Genomic DNA, 17,931 nt, shown 5'->3' on the forward strand with positions numbered 1-17,931 from the left:
GGTAATCCACAAATGGATGGAACAGTCCGACCCGTTGTCTCCTAGATATGATGGTCCCCAGGACCAAAGAAGTGAGATACCCGGTCCAATTCTATCCAGGGCTTCGCTCCCGAACCTGGGTTGTTTTGCACAAAACTCACAAGATGCTTTTCTTAGAGCCAGAATAGACTAGGCTGGAATTAGACTTTGCCAACTCCTGGCTGGGCCACTATGGCCAAGAAGCCTGCTTCTTCATTTGCAAAACGGGATGACCAACGGCCCACCTTACAGGGTTGGAATTGTGCGTGCAAAGTGCCTATCACAGGGCCCGCCACTGGCAGAAGATGAGACAATTTTGATAGCGAGGAAATGGGCGCACCGGCTGGAAACAGGGGCCGGTGGGGGTGGGGAGCGCAGCGGAAGGGGTGGGTGAGGGTTCCGTGTCGCGCCCTGTCGGGTCGCAGCTCTGCGTGGAGACCGCCCTCAGGAAGTCGCGTTTCGCTACGGCAGTCCGAGCCCCGCTTGAGGTGACCGGGCCGAGGAGCGGCTCGCGCGCCCAGCTGCTTTTGGATCTTCCCGGGGACGCGCCCGCGGCGCGCTCCGCCCCGGAAACACGCCCCAGGCCGTGTTGGCGCGCTTTTGGAACGGTCGCTGTGTGTCTTGTGTGCGTTTCGCTGGTCCCCGCCGCTGGCGGAGCTGTGTGCTTGTGCGCCAAAGCCGCAGCTCCCCGGGCGCGACGGGAGCCCCGACCCGGCGCCGCGATGAGGAGGACCCGCGAGGAGGTGGACGCGACGCTGCAGATCGCTAAACTGAACGCGGCCGAGCTGCTGCCCGCCGTGCACTGCCTGCGCTTCGGCCCCGGGGCCAGCGGCGCGGCCGCCGGCGACTTCTGCCTGCTGGAGCTGGAGCCCGCGCTGTGCCAGCGGCTGGAGGCCGGACACAGGTGAGCGCGGGACACGCCACGCGCCGGCCGCTTTCTGATTTTCTCAGCGCGGAGACCCAGGATGAGGAAACGGGGCCAAAGAGATGCGACGATGTGGCTGGGGGCTCACAGCAGGCTGGTGGCCTGATCCCCAGCACGCCGCCTGTTCCGGAGAATTCTAGGCCTCCCGCGAGGCCGTCCAGTGAGCTGGACCGGGGGATAAATAGCACTGGTCCAGCTGACCTTGGAGACACGTGTCAGCGGAAACAGTGCAGGAAATAGAAACTCCTTAAAGTTTAGAAGACATTAATTGTGATTCCAGGAACTCACACTTCTTCATTCTACCTTAAAATACAATAGTAATATCTCATAGAGTTTTTCTTGCTTTCCAGTTATATTTATTTTACTCAGACAATAGGCAGGACGTGTAAGGAATAAGTGTAAAGACGTATTATGGACTTAGTAATTGAATGAGACCCCCTCCCACACACACCACCACCACCAAAACAGACTTGCTTGGGGTCACTCAGTAGGGTTCTGAAGCTGTTTCTAATTCTAGGTCAGCTACAAATTTGCTGCAAAGACCATTTGCTTAAAAAACATAGTTAAAAGTAAGGTAGTTCTTGAAGGCAATTTGGAGAAGTCTAGAGAATCGTTCTTTCCCTCAACCTTGTGCAGTCCCAACTCCTGGAGTTGGATGCTGCGGCTTGAATCTATTCTGCAACGTCGTTCCTTCAACACCTACATTTTATTAGGCATTTTTTTTCTCTTATAGGTTCCTTTTAATTGAATCCTTTAGGCTGCCTTTCAATTTTCATGCTTTACCCACCAGTGTTACAGTTAACTAGCCCGTCTTCAGATACTAGCCTCAAGGTATCTTTAAGGCAACTGAGTGAGAACTTCACTCATCTGTTTTCATCTCAGCTGAGTTTGTGGGGATTTGAGAGGAATTCAGGTGTGAAGACCTTCTCTTTTCCAGTTATAGTTAATCTAGGTGGCAGAAAACCAGAAGGACCTGAAAGTGTGTTTTTAATTTGGGGAGGGGCGGTATAAGCAAAATATTTCAAAGCAGGGATACTGCAATTAGAAATGTATGTAGGTTCGCGGATCTATTAAACCTTACTAGCACCAGGAATCTAAAAAACCTTTATTCTTTTCACTTAAATGAAGGCTTAGTTAAAAACAATCACACAGTCTTCTATTTCAGGTTTTTTATTATTTATTTAAAAGAAACGAATTGTGCACAGGAGCGTTAATGCTTTACTAGGAAAACTGCTAGAACCAACTCCCTTGTCATCTCCATCATCTTTGTCTTCAGTTTTTCCTCTTCTTTCTCCTCACCTTCCATCTTTCTCCTCTTCCTTCTTCTTGCTTTTCTTCAACTGTGATAAACTTCATTGTTAGAGTCTTTAGTTTATAAACATATCCTTTTCATATTTTTCATTCAGCCTTGCAGCCTTTTTTTCAAAAGGTCCCAGTTTGTTTGCAACATAGTTGATGGTTAGGCCAGGTGTGCTCCTTTGATTGATAGGGGATACTCAGAACAACTCTTGGGTGGGTACCAGCAGCAGCAGCATGGCCATCTTTGGGGAGCTTATTAGAAATGCAGAATCCCATTCCAGATCTACTGAATCCCAATCTGCTTTTTAAAAAGATTCCCTAAGATGTATATGTTTAAATTTGGGAAATACCACTTTAACACGTTTTAGAAAATCATGACATCTTGAGTGAAGTTTCCAGATGTTTTGTCTTGTGCTTTTCCCAGCAGTTTGTGCACAGATGCCATGTGGTGACATTCGGCCTCATGGCCTCTTTGGATCTGCCTTGCCCACGTTTAGTTTTTCTTCTTTAGTGAGGCTCCAAGTGTTCATGTGGCCCTCATGTGGCCCGGTGCTTGCTCTGTGGAAGACATCAGTGTTCCACAGGGGCCAGACACAGCATCGAGACTTAATTTTAAGTTCTGTAAAGTTCTGGAAGATTTTGGAACTGTTTATAATAAAGATGTCCACTGAGTCTCAATAAACCATATATTTTTTCTCCCATTTTCCTGCAGTCTTGTGATTCGTGGTGATAAAGATGAGCCAGCTGTGCTATGCAGTAAAGACAAAACATATGATTTGAAAATAGCAGACACTTCGAATATGTTGCTTTTCATTCCTGATTGTAAAACTCCAGACCAGCTGAAGAAGGAAGAAGTGCACTGTAACATTATTCACACTGAGGTGCTGTTTTTTGTCCCCCAATTTGTCTGTGTGAGAACGACAACACATGAGCTAATCTTGCCTTTAGTTAAAACCTTTAGGTATAAAATGTATAATCAAGGGAACTTGAAAAGTATATTAATGAAATTTGAAATTTCTCAGCATTATTATCATTTCTGTTTGTTTGGAGTCTTGTGAACTTGTCTGTATTTTCCCATTTTGATTTTCAATCCCAGACAAGTCAATCTTTTTCTCTGTAATGTGGAAAGTTTGCTATTTGGTGACTCATTCTAAAAGTTCTATCTATTTTTAGTAAATTTTGCTGTGGATGTGTTTTGAAAGGAGACTCCCTCAAAGCATAATTAGTTCCTTTGGTAATATTTATGAGGTAGAGAAATGAAGAAATTTGAGTTTTTGAAGGAAGTGTGTTTCTTAGCTCTGAAGTTGGTTTAATTCATTAATATCTGTAGCCAAGCGTAACAAATTCTTAATTATTTTGGAGAATATTGATGGTAGTTACCAAACAAAAGTCTCCATCCTGTCTAGGTTGTTACACATATAATAATCAAAGCATAGCCCTTAATATTTTTGGAATGACTTTTGGCCAACTATACCCTTAAAAATAGAATTGGAGAGGAAAGAAGGGAAAATGCTGGGAAGCTTCAGTGATTCATGTGATGTTACTAGAACAGAAGAACTTCCAGTAAATATTATAGCTTGGGGTTTTTTTTTTTATTTTTTTATTATTTATTTATTTATTTTTTTGAGACAGAGCCTCACTCTGTTGCCCAGGCTAGAGTGAGTGCCGTGGCGTCAGCCTAGCTCACAGCAACCTCAAACTCTTGGGCTCAAGCAATCCTACTGCCTCAGCCTCCCGAGTAGCTGGGACTACAGGCGTGAGCTACCACACCCGGCTAATTTTTTCTCTATATATTTTTAGTTGTCCGGTTAATTTCTTTCTATTTTTAGTAGAGATGGGGTCTCACTCTTGCACAGGCTGGTCTTGAACTTCTGACCTTGACGATCCTCCTGCCTCAGCCTCCCAGAGTGCTAGGATTATAGGCGTGAGCCACTGCGCCCGGCCTATAGCTTGGTTTTTATGGGTTATAAGTCTTTCACTGTAATTTATTAGAAATATTGGCAGTTCATCCTTTTGTAAAAGATAATGTTATTTTTCCATTACTTACCTGTTTTGTAGGTGTTTTTGTGAGGGCATAATAATAGTTGTGAAAGCCTTTAAGCTCTTGTTTGTTACGGGAATTCTGTGTACTGAGACTGGATAAAACTTAAATATCCACTAACCAAGTCATAATCTGTGGTTGCACTTCATATGCCTAAAAGGGTTAGATAAGGAATACACTTGCAAAATAGGCTGGAGTTGACAAATGGTAGTGGATACACAGGAGTGATAGGGAGTGGTCAGGTCTATGGCAAATTGGAGAGCTCCCAAGTAAGTGGATGGTCATTACTCATTTGTCTTGTGGGAAAGGAGGCCCAGCATTGCTAGATCTTCTGAAAGTAAAGCTTAAAATTTAGATTTTTGGGATGAAATCTCTTATTTATAATTTTGATGTTAGCAATGAATTAATTGAAACTATGCCAACCTCCCTCCTAGTCCCCACCACACAAAAGCATACGCCAATATCTGTGCATTGGATATAGCCAGAAGAAGGCTGCCACTTTGAACTATGGATAAAATCAGTCTCTCTGATTTGGTCCTTAAGCTCTTCTTTTGAAGGCCTTAAGATTCAGCAGCATCTCCCTCAGGCTCTATACCTTGTCTTGTCAATCCAGCCTTATCCTAGTTTGAGAGTTAGAAGCATCCCCTGTCCTTCCATTTTAGAGTTGGAAGGCACCCCGAAGATAATCCAGCTCAGTCTTTTTTTTTTCTTTCAGGAAACACTTATTAGGCACCTACTAAGTACTAGGCACTGGACAAATCCTGGAGATAAAGAGAGGGATAACAGATATTCATCCATTCCCTATCCTGTATCACCTGGATTTTGAGTTATAGGCCTCTTACTGTTTCACAAGTCCAACAATGGAACTAGCTCTAGTTCTAAATAGTAGAAAGTTCTTACATTGAACTTTCTGTTTCCCTTCTGCTTCATTTTGACATCATGAGTGAGACAAACAAGGGTACCCCCTCTTTCTCTTAACATCCCATTATTGTTGGAAGACTATGATAATGCCTCTTCTTTATTTTCTGCTTTTCAGCCTAAGTATATTCATTTTTATAATAGTTGTCTCCACCTGGTTTTCAGAATTGTCAGTGCCCTGGTCATTTTTTTTCCTCGGCACACTCTGGTTTCCAGAGTACATTTGAGATGTGACACTCAATATTGATTCTTGACTATGCTGGCAGTGTCTTATTAATTGGGGTTTGAAAAGATGCTTCCTAAAGGTGCCCATCCATCTACTTGAGATGACTAGTTGGGGATTTTCCCGACAGAACACAGAATACCTTGGCTGCCTTTTCTTGGTACTTGTTGAGGGTGGATGGGTTAGCTGGAATTTTGTATGAAATTTTCTTTTAGAATTGCCTTTAAAATGTTATGATATATTATCATTTCTAGATCTTTGGTTTTTCCAATAATTATTGGGAACTAAGAAGATGTAGACCTAAATTAAAGAAGCTAAAGAAACTTTTGATGGAAAATACCTACGAAGGACCCGACAGTCAAAAAGAGAAGGATTCCAATTGCTCAAAAGTAAGACTATTTTCACTTTTTTATTTGGAGTTAAAAAAAGCGCACTATAATTAGAGGCACTTAATGGTGACATTCTTACTTTCTAAAGTTTATGTTGTGAAAATTTAAAACATACTCAAAAGCAGAGAGAATATTATAATGACCCCCACATATTCATCATTCACTAGAACATTTGTTAGTATTTTGTCAGTCTTTTTTCTTCTATCTCTCTTCTGTCCTTCTACCTTTCTTTTTTTAGAGCTTTTTAAAGCAAATCTTATATATCATGGTGCCATTTATATATTTGGAAGCCTCTCATGTTCTTAACTTTGAAATAATAGTTTTTTAGAGGTAAAATTAATTTTTTATTTAATTAACAAATATAATTAGGTGCTCTTAAGAGGAGACATTATGAAAATGAAAAGTATTCTTACTCTAATGTCAAAATTGACTAACTCCTGGAAGTATGAAAAAATATTTATAAACCAAGTAAAAAGTTTTAAGTTTTTAATGTAATTTAAAACCGTAGAACTCTACTGGCATCCTGAAGACCATATTTGTATTAGAAATTCTCTTTTTCTCCATTGAGTGCTTTCTTTTAAAATATTTTTTGGGTGAGAACTTTTTTTTTTTTTTTTTTTTATTTTTTTTAACACAATTAATACATTTTATTTTAAAGGTTTTAGAAAATGAGGGGAAGCGCTCACAAAAGTTACCTTAGTCATTAAAAACCACAAAGGTGGAGAACTTTTAAAAAAAAAGAGTGTATACCAAAATAGCTTTTGGGAAGATGACATCTTAATAGTCTCATAAGTTGTTGAAGAGAGCATAAGAAGTCTTAAGATCTGGAGGATAAAAGTTATATTAAAAAACATGCTAAAGAATAATAATGAAAACAAACATAAAAGAATAAGGAAAAAATATAGTGTCTTAGAGGTAAATCCTGTTATAAATGAACACCATTTCTACAGGATTGTACAGTCCACCTCAGCAATACTGAAATAATAAACATCCCATTACTAAAAGAGCTTCAACACTCCTTTGGAGTCGGCTGTTGAAGAATTTATCCTGCACATAGGGTAGGCATGAAAAACATCCTGAGAGACTCAGAATATCTGTAATCATGACACTGTTTCCCTAAATTGCACTTGCTGGTCTTGAACCCAGTTGCGAGGGGGTCAGCTACAACTTGAAACCTGTCATCCTAGGGTTGGGGAGTAATTTGAAGCCGAGAACTTTATTAAAAATAATTCATAGACTAAACACAATTCACTGATTTTAAAGTGTGCAATTGAATGATTTTTAGTACATTCCCAGAGTTGTGCAGTCATCACCACCATCAAGTCTAGAACATTTTCATCACCCCCAAAAGAAACCCCACATAGCCTTTAGCTGTCACCTTCCAATCCTACCTCCACCTCTCCCCTCCCCACCCCTCCCCACCCCTCTCCGCCCTAGGCAATCACTAATCAACTTTCCTATCTTTGGAGATGTGCCTATTCTGGATATTCCAGGTAAAGGAATCATATAACAGTCCTTTCCTGACTGGATTCTTTCAGTTGGCGTAGTCTTTTTAAGGTTCATCTATGTTGTAGCATATATCAGTATTTTATTCTTTTTAATTGCTGAATAACATCCTATTTTGGATATACCACATTTTATTCATTCATTAGTTGATAGACATTTGGGTAGTTTCCACTTTTTGGTTATTATGAACAATGCTGCTATGATCATTCATGTACAAGTTTTTGTGTGGACCTAGGTTTTCATTTCTCTTGGGTATATACCTAGAAGTGGAACTGATGGGTCACGTTGCAACTCTGTCTAACCTTTTGAGGAACTACCATACTGCTTCCCAGCGTGGCCGCACCATTTTCTAGTCCCAACAGCAGTGTATGAAGGTTCCAATTTCTCTACATCCTCAACAACACTTCTTATGTGTCGCAGTATCTCACTGTGGTTTTGATGTGCATTTCCCAGACACTAATGATGTTGAATATCTTTTCTTGTGCGTATTGACTTTTATATTGTATCTTTGGAGAAATGCTTATTGAATTATCTTGCCTGATTTTTAATTGAGTTATTTGTCCTTTTATTATTGAACTGTAGGAGAGTTCTTTATATAGTCTAGATACAAATCTCTTATCAGATACATGATTTGAAATATTTTCTCCCATTTTGTGGGTTGCCTTCTCACTTTCTTGCTTTTTTTATTTTGGTAAAATATAACATAAAATTTACCATTTTAGCCATTTTTAAGGATACAGTTCAGTGTCATTAAGTACATTCATAGTGGGGTGCAATCATCAGCACTATCCACCTCTAGAAATTTTTCATCTTCCCAAACTGAAAGTCTGTACCCATTACACAATGGACTCCCCATTCCTCCCTTCCTCAAGCCCCTGGCAACCACCATTCTATTTTCTGTCTATGAATTTGACTACTGTAAATAACTCTTATAATTAGGATCATACAATATTTGTTCTTTTGTGGTGACAGTATTTTGAAGTACAAAAGTTTGTCATTTTGATGACATCCAATTGATCTATTTTGTCTTTTGTTGCTTTTTTTAGTATAATACTTAAGAAGCTACTGCCAAAGCCAATGTTGTGAAGATTTAACTCTGTTTTTTTCCTAAGACATCCATTGATTTTATGTAGTTATCATACATTAACAAAAGAAATTGAGCTTAGTACATAAATATTGCCTTAATCTGTTCTATGTATCCCCTAAACTTCAACAAGAATTCTAAATAATGTTATTCTTCAAAGGTCTTAAAATACCTTTTCTCTTGTTTCAGTATACAACTGAAGATTTGCTTGATCAAATTCAGGCAAGTGAGGAGGAAATAATGACCCAGTTACAAGTTCTAAATGCCTGTGAGATTGGAGGTAGCATTATTTACTACTATTATTAATAACAATGGAATTGGCCATCCTGTAAGAGAGAATTTTTGGACATCTTCACCCTATTGCATTTAGTTTATATGATCGTCTTTGGACTTCAAAGATGGTGACATTTTTCTTTACACCTGTGGGATAGAGACTGAGTGTGATCATCTTTACATGAGGGGATCCATCTGTCACCAGTGACTTTAACCACTCGTTATATGCCTTTTTCTTTGAATTAAGTGGTAATAGAAGAACCATGTTAAATTAAGAATGTTCCTTAGATATTTGGTAGTCTAATCTTTTCATTTTTTTAATAGGTGACAAAACTAAGGTCTAGGAAGGGGAACTAACTTATCCAGGGCTACATGCTGAATTGGTGACAGGATATGACATAGGACCTAGGTCCTTGAACTCCTAGTTCAGAATTAATTTAATAACCTTACTGTATTTCCAAATTGCTTGGGAGATGGGGCTGTGTTGCTTCTTGTGGTAACTCTTAACGTATTTTTGAACAAGTGTTAGTTTATATAAAAAGATTTGGGAGTATGTGTTAGTGTATGGGGTTGATGGAGAAGCCCCAGGCCATCTTTAATGCTTTGGCTGGCTTCTGCTCTGGAGTCGGAGGTTTTTCCCCCCCGGCATCTGGGCCTGTAGTAATACCTGAACAGATGTTTGCATTCATCTTTCAACTCACATTAGCTGACCCAGAAGAGCAGCTGAATTCTGCACCCATGTGTTAAGAGAGAGGAAGTCAGCATGGGCTGGCAAATGCACTATTCATTTGCTCATAATCTTCCAAACAGGGTTAGCTTTTATGAGACCTTAACTATCAAATTTCATTGAGTGAAGCAACTGCACAACTTTTTAGAACTAACTGGAAGCACTGAGCTCTTTGTTGTGCTTCCTTGAGACTCATTTTCTCTTAAGCATCTAAAAAAATTTTTAATTATGGATGCCTGTTACTAATTACTATGGTATATGGAGAACATAGATGTTAAAATTTTTTTTTTTTTTTTTTAAGGCAAACAAAACAATGTATTTTAATGCAGCCTTCTGTATTATTCACTTGTAGCATGGGAATGGATACCATTTTGGTAGGGGGATGCATAGATTACTTCTAGCATTCTTCCTCAGTTTTATATCACATAATCCATTCTTTAATATTGCCTTTACTTTTTAAAATAAGAACAGAAACATTCTCCCTTGGAAATGGTGGATGTGCGCTTGAGTTCTTTCTCCAGGGATGGTGGTTATGCCATCCATTATAAAATGACATTTGATAATCCTTCATGGGCATAGGAAAAGGTGTCTTGATGCCTCGCCTTTATTTTTGCCCTCATCCACACTGTACCTCAGTCTATCATTTCTTGAGTAAGCTGGACTTATTTATGTGTATGGGAACACCAATGCAAGATACCTGTGAAGAGAGAGTTATAACCATGGCAGTGCAGCTCAGCAGAGATTACCATGTAGGATATCGAACCTACAACCTTCACCTCATTTGTGTGATATTCTAATGAAGTGGCTGTACCAGCTGCAGATTTCCTCATTTGCACTTAGTACAACAAGATTATTCTGAGATAACTCAATATCAAAGCACTTGAAAAAAGTATTAGTCATATGTAAAGTACTCTTTAAAAACTACTTGATCTCCCTCAAGATACAATTTTAAATGATTAGGGGAAAAGCTTAAAAAGAAGCACTGTTTAAAGAAAGCCAAAAACTTTTTAGTGTCTCTTTTTTGCTGTGGGCAAGAGTATACTCCTATGTTCAATTCTATTAGCTCATTCATTCACTTAACATGTTCTTTGGAAAATATAACTTCTGGAATTTGTAGGTTATTGGAGGATTCTTGAATTTGATTATGAGATGAAACTTCTGAATCATGTAACTCAGCTTGTGGATTCTGAATCATGGTCTTTTGATAAAGTACCTTTGAATATATGCCTTCAGGAACTCGGACCATTGGAGCCAGAGTAAGTATTGTAATTCCTTTTTTTATATTTTTTTATATTTTATTTTTTATATTTAAAAAATTTTTTTTTGAGACAGAGTCTCACTCTGTTGCCCAGGCTAGAGTGAGTGCTGTGGCGTCAGCCTAGCTCACAGCAACCTCAAACTCCTGAGCTCAAGCGATCCTCCTGTCTCAGCCTCTCGAGTAGCTGGGACTACAGGCATGCACCACCATGCCCGGCTAATTTTTTCTATATATATTTTTAGCTGTCCATATAATTTCTTTCTATGTTTAGTAGAGATGGGGTCTCGCTCTTGCTCAGGCTGGTCTCGAACTCCTGAGCTCAAACGATCCGCCCACCTCGGCCTCCCAGAGTGCTAGGATTACAGGCGTGAGCCACCACGCCCGGCCTGTAATTCCTTATCCATCTAGATTTCCTTAGGAAGAAGAAAAATCTTTTCCAGACTGGAACTATACCTAGGGCAAAAAGTATAATAATTATATTTTGATATCTTAGGGAAATTTTAAAAATATACAACCAAAGAGGATTTAGGAATTTTGTTACTGGGGTGAATAAATGTATATTATCTTTTTTAATTTTTTTGCCACTAAAATATAAAGAAATAACTGGTACATTTGATCTATTTTATAATAAGTGTATGCTCACATAATTTACGTTAAAATGTTTAGCACAGGGCCAGGTACACACTAGCTTTCCGGTATATTTTAGTTGGTTCCTAATTTAAATAAAGTATTATTTGGCAACCCAAATCACTTAGTATTTCAAATCTCAAATTTATACCTTAGTTTCTAGTTAGCAATGGGGTTTAAAAATGTAGTGCATAAAAATGTTGATAACTTTTCAAATGAGTGTTTTAAATTTTTCAGGGAAATGATAGAACACTGTCTTAAATGTTATGGGAAGAAGTATATAGATGAAGGTAAGATTTGGAATGTATTCTAATGGGTATTTTAACTCTTATATGTTAAAATGGGTATAGTTTTCTGAAGTGTGTTGGTGTTAAAAATAGGAACTCTGGGAGGTTGTGGGAGGTGAGTTAAGGTATATAATTCCTTCCAAGAAATTGAATTGAGGAAAAGGAAACATTAGTACTGTATTTAATTGCAAGAGGATAATATGAAACTTACTGGATACCTTTTCCTTAGGTGAAGTTTATTTTGAGTTGAGTGCTGATAAAATATGCAGAGCAACAGCACAGATGCTACTTCAGAATGCTGTGAAATTCAATCTCGCCGAGTTTCAAGAAGTGTGGCAGCAGAGCGTGCCCGAAGGAATGATAACCAGGCTTGACCAGCTTAAGGTAATAGCCGTGGGCACTGCTGCCTTAATTCAACAGGTGATTATTTACTAGGGGAAGTGATAGTTGTACTGGAGCCGAATTGGGAGCCAATTTATTTTCCTAGATACCCATTAGGTATCTGTGCACTCAATCCATCACAAAGTGCTTTAAGAAAAAAACCCAGTATGTTATCGAGGTATAATTTACATATCATAAAATTCACCTTTAAAAAAAGATTTTTAGTAAATTTACTAAGTTACTATCACCACAATCCAGTTTTAGAACATATCCATTACCTCAGTAAGATCCCTTGGGCCCATGTACAGTTAATCCCTGTTCACAACCAGTGTGTCTCATTTTGTTCCATTTCTCTCTATTTCCATCACCACGGCCTCTACAATAGCAATAGCATCCCTAAGCAGGCGCCTTGCACTTTTAATTTTGTTCACCTCCAATCCATTCTCCATGGTGCTACTAGAAGAATCTTTTACAAATGCCAGTCAGATTAGATAAATGTCCTGCTTAAATGACTTTAATAGTTGCTAAGTGCACTTGGAATATAAAATCTTGGAATATAAAATTCATGTGTTGGCCTACAAGGCCCTTCAAGATCACCTTCCTAGCTTCATCTCTGGCTGCTTTCTCTCCTGCTCACTACATACCAACCTTCTTTCAGGTTTTCCAGGTAACCAAGCTCTCTCCCACCTTAAGACTTTCATGCAAGGCTTTTTGTTCTAGAATGATATTTTCCCTAATTTCACCTGGCCAACTACTCCTCTCTGAGTCACTTCATCAAGGGGACTTTTCTTTATTCTCTGCTGCAAGAAAAGGCCTCTGGTTTTACTCTTTCATAGCATCCTGTACTTTTCTTTGTGCCCCTTACCTCTTATTTTCAGAGAAATGATTACGTGGTTCCATGCTCTCCACTTTAATAGCATTTTGTTTGCTGTTGCTTGCCAATATAAGGCATACTGCCTGGCACGTGGTGTATGCTCAATAAATGTTTGTTAAATGAGTGAAAGGATTACTTGTTATTTACTGAGTTCCTTTTATGTCTAGGCACCATGCTAGGTGCTGGGGAGAAAACGTCATACAGGGTGCCATTAAGATGCTCAGACCTAGCTTGGGGATTGGGAAGGTGCTCAGTCCTAGCCTGGAGGGTACACATTACTTGTATAAATCTATTCTTACAATGCAGAGCAATCTCTGCAATGGAAAAGGCATGTGTGAGATGTTATGAGAGCAAAGAAAAGAGGCTTAGCCATCTGACTGGTCAATCAGGGTCGATTTTCTGAAGGAATGGATGCTTTAGCTGCTGAGTTTAGAAGGATGAACTACTGCTCTATAGGTGGAAGGAAGGGGAGAGACAGGAATGCAGGAGAGCATGCTCAAGGGTGTGGAGGTATAAAAATTGGGGCATTGTTAACAGGGATGTTTGATTAGAGTGAAGATGCTGGTGAGTTAGTTAGGGACACTATGGATTGTACTAGGGAATTTCAACTTTATCAGGAAAGCTCTTTGGGGCCATTCAGTGACATCAGTTAAAAGAGCTACCTCATCAGGTACTCATCAGTTTTGCCTTTTGTAAAGAATATTATGACAGTAAAGAGGAAGATGGATGGAAGTTTGGCTAGATTATGAAAAAGAACTGTGCAGGCTCTCAACACTTAAATACTCATAACTAAGAGAGTATTGGCCAAAGAAAATAGGTAATGGGGAATATATAGAGAAATCTTGAGGCCTTAACATCTATAGGGTTTAGTGACCACCTAGATGTGGAGTTTGACTAATGGAATCTAGGGTGATGCCTAGATCTCCTATTTTCCTAGGATAGTGGGACTAGAGCAGGTTTGGGTAATAAAACATGAGTTCATGTATAGACTTGGATATAAAGGTCTGGGGCTCAAAACAGAGATCTGAACTGAAGATACAAGTATTATAGTCATTAGCAAGTAAGTGGTGGTTCAGGCCACAGGTTTAGATGAGGTGGCCCAGGAGAGTGACAATAAAACAAGTAGAAGGGTTGGGATAGAGCCCTGGGGAGCTACAACATAAAGTTTGGAAGAAAATAAGCAGACAATGATGTCAGAGATAGAGAGAGATTTAAAGAAGAAGGAGTAATCAACATTAACAAAACAGGACAGGATGAATCCAAGAAAGGAGCTTCTGGATTTGGCAATGACAAGTCACTAGTGACCTTTAGAACCAGAGCTATCTTGATAAACTGGTGGTGGTAGAAGCCAGATTGCAGAAGGGAAAAGAAGTCACTGCTTAAAGGAGCTCTTTTGATGAAAAAGGCTATTGTGAATCTCTGGAGAGTTTGTGTAAGTTTTGTGTAGCTGACATTTTAAATACATTAGGCTAAGCTAAACATAAAGGTCAAAGAATGAGTCATATTTAAACATTAGATCATTAGTTTAACTGCTCTTTTTCTTCTTATTTCTTGTAGGGTTTAGCACTGGTGGATAGACACTCGCGACCAGAAATCATATTTTTGCTCAAAGTAGATGATTTACCTGAGGATAATCAGGAACGTTTTAACAGTCTATTCTCTCTAAGGGAGAAGTGGACAGAAGAAGATATTGCTCCATACATTCAGTAAGTAATTAATGTATTAAAAATGGATCTTAAGTGTTGTTCTTTTTATAAGGAGTAGCATAGAATTTTAGATTTATTACTAGAACACAGTTTTCCTGAATATTCCCTGAAGATACTACTTCCTTCAAAACTCTCTCAGGGAGTGGCTGCCTTTTCTTCTTCACGATTACTGGTCCTGAAGGTAGAATATGTATTATCTTTGTTCCTTACTACTGCTTCTAAAACCACTTCTTTGCTCTCCTCCCTGTAAAGCTGTCCCCTGTAAGGGACAGCATATTTACCCCACTCTGACTCTAAGGCAAGCACCCCTCTCTGATTGCCACCTCCTGTCTTTCCTGCTGCCTTACTGTAACATTGTGGTAGAGGCCAGATTGCAGCAGAGCAGGTTAGCCCTGAAGTCGCTGCTTATAAGATCTCAAGTCCCCTAACACTTGAAATCCACTGATACTGCAGCTTCGTCACTATGTCACACCTCTCAGGTCCTCTTTTCTCTTTACCCAACTTGGATTCTATGGTCATCCTCTCTCTTCCTGTTTATACTTTATTCCTTTGGCTGTCTCTCCCTCTTGTCGTATCTCCCTGGCAAAAAACTAAAAAAATTAAACCCAATTTTCTGCATATTCTGTGCCTTCACGGGGTCAGCTGAAATTTTCTGGAGAAAAATACACAATGAGGCTGCCAGTCTCGCTTAAGAACCTGAGTAGTACTTAGCATGGGCCCTGACCGGGCACCATTTCCTCATGAGACGTCTCTATCCTTGGAGCTTCCTTTATATCTTCTTTTCTCATGCCTGCAATACCCTTATGTTTCCTCTCCACCCTCCTCTTATGGCCTTATTTCTTGAGAAAATAGAAGCAGCAAGGCAAGAATTACTTTCTTTCCCACTGCCATTATCTGCCAGCCTCCTCATGCATGCACCTACCTCCTTTGCAGTCCTTCCTGTACAGTGCATGAACTGTCCCGGCTCCGAAGGCCAGTCCTTCTACGCTAGATCCATTCTCTCTGGCCTTCTTAAAGACTTGGATCCTCTGGTTATCCCTTTTCCCCTAGTGTTTTCAATGTCTCCCTCTCTTATGGATCATCCCTGTCAGCATACGATATTCTGTAATATTACCCATCTTGAAAAACAACAATAGCAAGCTACTGCACCCCATGCCCTCTGCCCTCCTTCACAAGAAAACTCCTTTTAAAAGTTTTGTATACTCACTGTCTGCTTCTTTGCCTCCTGTTCTTTACCCAATGACATCTCCTTAGTCCAGTGACATCCGTCTTTCTACACTCAGTGGTCAACTGTCTGTCCTTGTTTACTTGACCTCTTAGCACTACCTGACACACCAGACCTCTTCCTCCTACTTGAAACACACTGGTCTTCCCTTTTCCCCAGGCCAGCTCCTTTTCTGTCTCTTTTGCTGATGTCTCCCTGTTCTCTCCAGTCTTTAAATGGTGACGTGCTCCAGGACTCTATTTTTGGGTCATCTCTTCTGTTTATGCTTTTCCCGTGGTGCTCTCCTCCAGGCCTGGATATAAATTTAGTGACTTCTTAATTTTATCTTCATCTTCGCCCTTTTCCCTGAGCTCCAGATTCTTATGTCTAGTTGCCTCATTCACCTTTCCACTTGGATATCTAATAGGAATTTCAGACTTAACATGTTCATAACAGAACTGTTGCTTCTCCCTTGTCCTTACCTGCCTTGTTCTTCATCTCAGATAACAGCACCACCACCAGTCCAGCTACTCAAGCAAAACCCTGGGAATCATCCTTGTCCTTTCCTTCCCTCACCCTCTGGTTCAAACTATGAGCAAATTCTAATGGATTGTCTTGTACTTGCCTCTGAATTGGTCTCCCTGCTTCTGTTTTTGTCCCCCTTCCCTCCCCTTTTTATACTGCTTATTTTAGAAATTTTTAAATATTCAAAAGTGATACTATAACGAACTCCCCATGTGTCTACCTCCCAGCTTCCCTAATCATCAACTCATTGCCTCCATTATTTAAAACTTAGATCACAATTTGTCTTTCCATTAATTAAAGCCCTCCTACTGTCTTTCTCATTGTATGTAGAATTAAATCACACTTTCTTTCCATGTCCTTCAAGGCCCTACATGATCTAGCCCTTGCTCCCTTCTCCAGCTCAAGTTCTCCCACTTTTCCCTTCCCTCATTATCCCTTCCCCAGTCATATTCTTCTCTTGGAGGTACAAAAGAGGAAGCTAAAGTTCAGGAAGAGTTGGTAACCTAGACAAGCTCACACGGGTAGCCTAGTATCCAGGTTCTGAGATTCTAGGCCTCACTGTATCACAGTGCTTATATTTCTGATTTGGAGGCTGTGTGCTATAATGGAAATAACATGGACTTTGAAGTCATACAGATCTGGTGGCAGAATTTGACTCTGTCATTTACGACCTGTTTGTGTGTCAGTTTCCTCATAACTATTATGGGGTTAAATAATACATTACTACTACTCTTATTGTGAACGTTAAATGAGATAATAATGTAAAGTACCTAGTTCAATTAAGACTTAGAACCACTCCCCACCCTGTCTGTCCCAAATACCCACACATAATGCTTGTTGGGAAGATGGATTCAGAGGAGAGAAAGAAAATAAGTATGTAGTACTGTAAATATTGTATTATGTTCCTTAAAATATTCATGCTACTCTTTTTATATTGTTCCCACAGAGATTTGTGCGGAGAGAAGCAAACCATAGGAGCATTACTCACTAAATATTCTCGTTCTTCGATGCAAAATGGTGTTAAAGTTTATAATTCAAGAAGACCCATTTCTTAAAAGAACCACAGTCATTTCTTTGGGACTATATAAATTTGGGCTTTATAAAGTTGCTGGATATAAGAAAAGATCCTCTTATGTATTTTTATTCCTGATTTTTATAAAAAAGTCTTTAAGGCATTTTTCTCTTCATCTTAAAACATTTTGAAACTACTACTATTCTTCCTATTTTTTAAATGTAATAAGATATTTCTGTATCTTTCAAATTATATTTGTACTATGTAAACCATATAAACAAGGACAAAAGAAAGTATTATTTACTATATTTAGTATATCTCTGAGGTCTACATGGTTTTATTTATAGGAAAAGAGTTTTGCTTTTTATATTTAAAATGCCATTTCTTTAATTAGCATTTGATGTTCTACTCATTAATACATTTAAAAATGAGAGAACTAAATAGGAATAGTTTCACAGAAGAGAATTATTTATTCACTTAAATGCCATTTCTCAAGTGAGTTCCCCCCTCTTCCAACCTGCCATCAGAAGAGGAAGTCAGTAGGTACTATCAATTATTTATATTTATTTGATGTTTACATTGATGAAATTGGTCTTTTTTTTTAAAGACAGGGTCTTGCTCTGTCATCTAGGCTGGAGTGCAGTAGTGTGATCA

At 39.3% G+C, this 17,931-nt stretch overlaps 1 protein-coding gene across 1 annotated transcript; it reads left to right on the forward strand.

Annotated features, from left to right (window-relative positions):
• Positions 1–737: 737 nt before the first annotated feature.
• On the forward strand, positions 738–17,320 carry DSCC1 (DNA replication and sister chromatid cohesion 1). The gene is made up of 9 exons (XM_069466043.1): positions 738–922; positions 2,955–3,123; positions 5,679–5,813; positions 8,593–8,683; positions 10,521–10,659; positions 11,526–11,578; positions 11,805–11,959; positions 14,388–14,536; positions 17,212–17,320. Exons 1-9 carry the CDS (start codon positions 741–743, stop codon positions 17,318–17,320), a joined length of 1,182 nt encoding a protein of 393 aa, XP_069322144.1. The 5' UTR covers positions 738–740.
• Positions 17,321–17,931: the final 611 nt, after the last annotated feature.

The sequence above is a fragment of the Eulemur rufifrons genome, chromosome 3 (genome assembly GCF_041146395.1).
Source record: "Eulemur rufifrons isolate Redbay chromosome 3, OSU_ERuf_1, whole genome shotgun sequence".
Taxonomy (NCBI): domain Eukaryota; kingdom Metazoa; phylum Chordata; class Mammalia; order Primates; family Lemuridae; genus Eulemur; species Eulemur rufifrons.

Coding starts and splice junctions, on each gene's coding strand:
- DSCC1 (XM_069466043.1), top strand. CDS start 741: ATGAGGAGGACCCGCGAGGAGGTGGACGCGACGCTGCAGATCGCTAAA. Junction 923..2,954: donor CGGCTGGAGGCCGGACACAG/GTGAGCGCGGGA, acceptor ATTTTCCTGCAG/TCTTGTGATTCGTGGTGATA. Junction 10,660..11,525: donor CTCGGACCATTGGAGCCAGA/GTAAGTATTGTA, acceptor TAAATTTTTCAG/GGAAATGATAGAACACTGTC.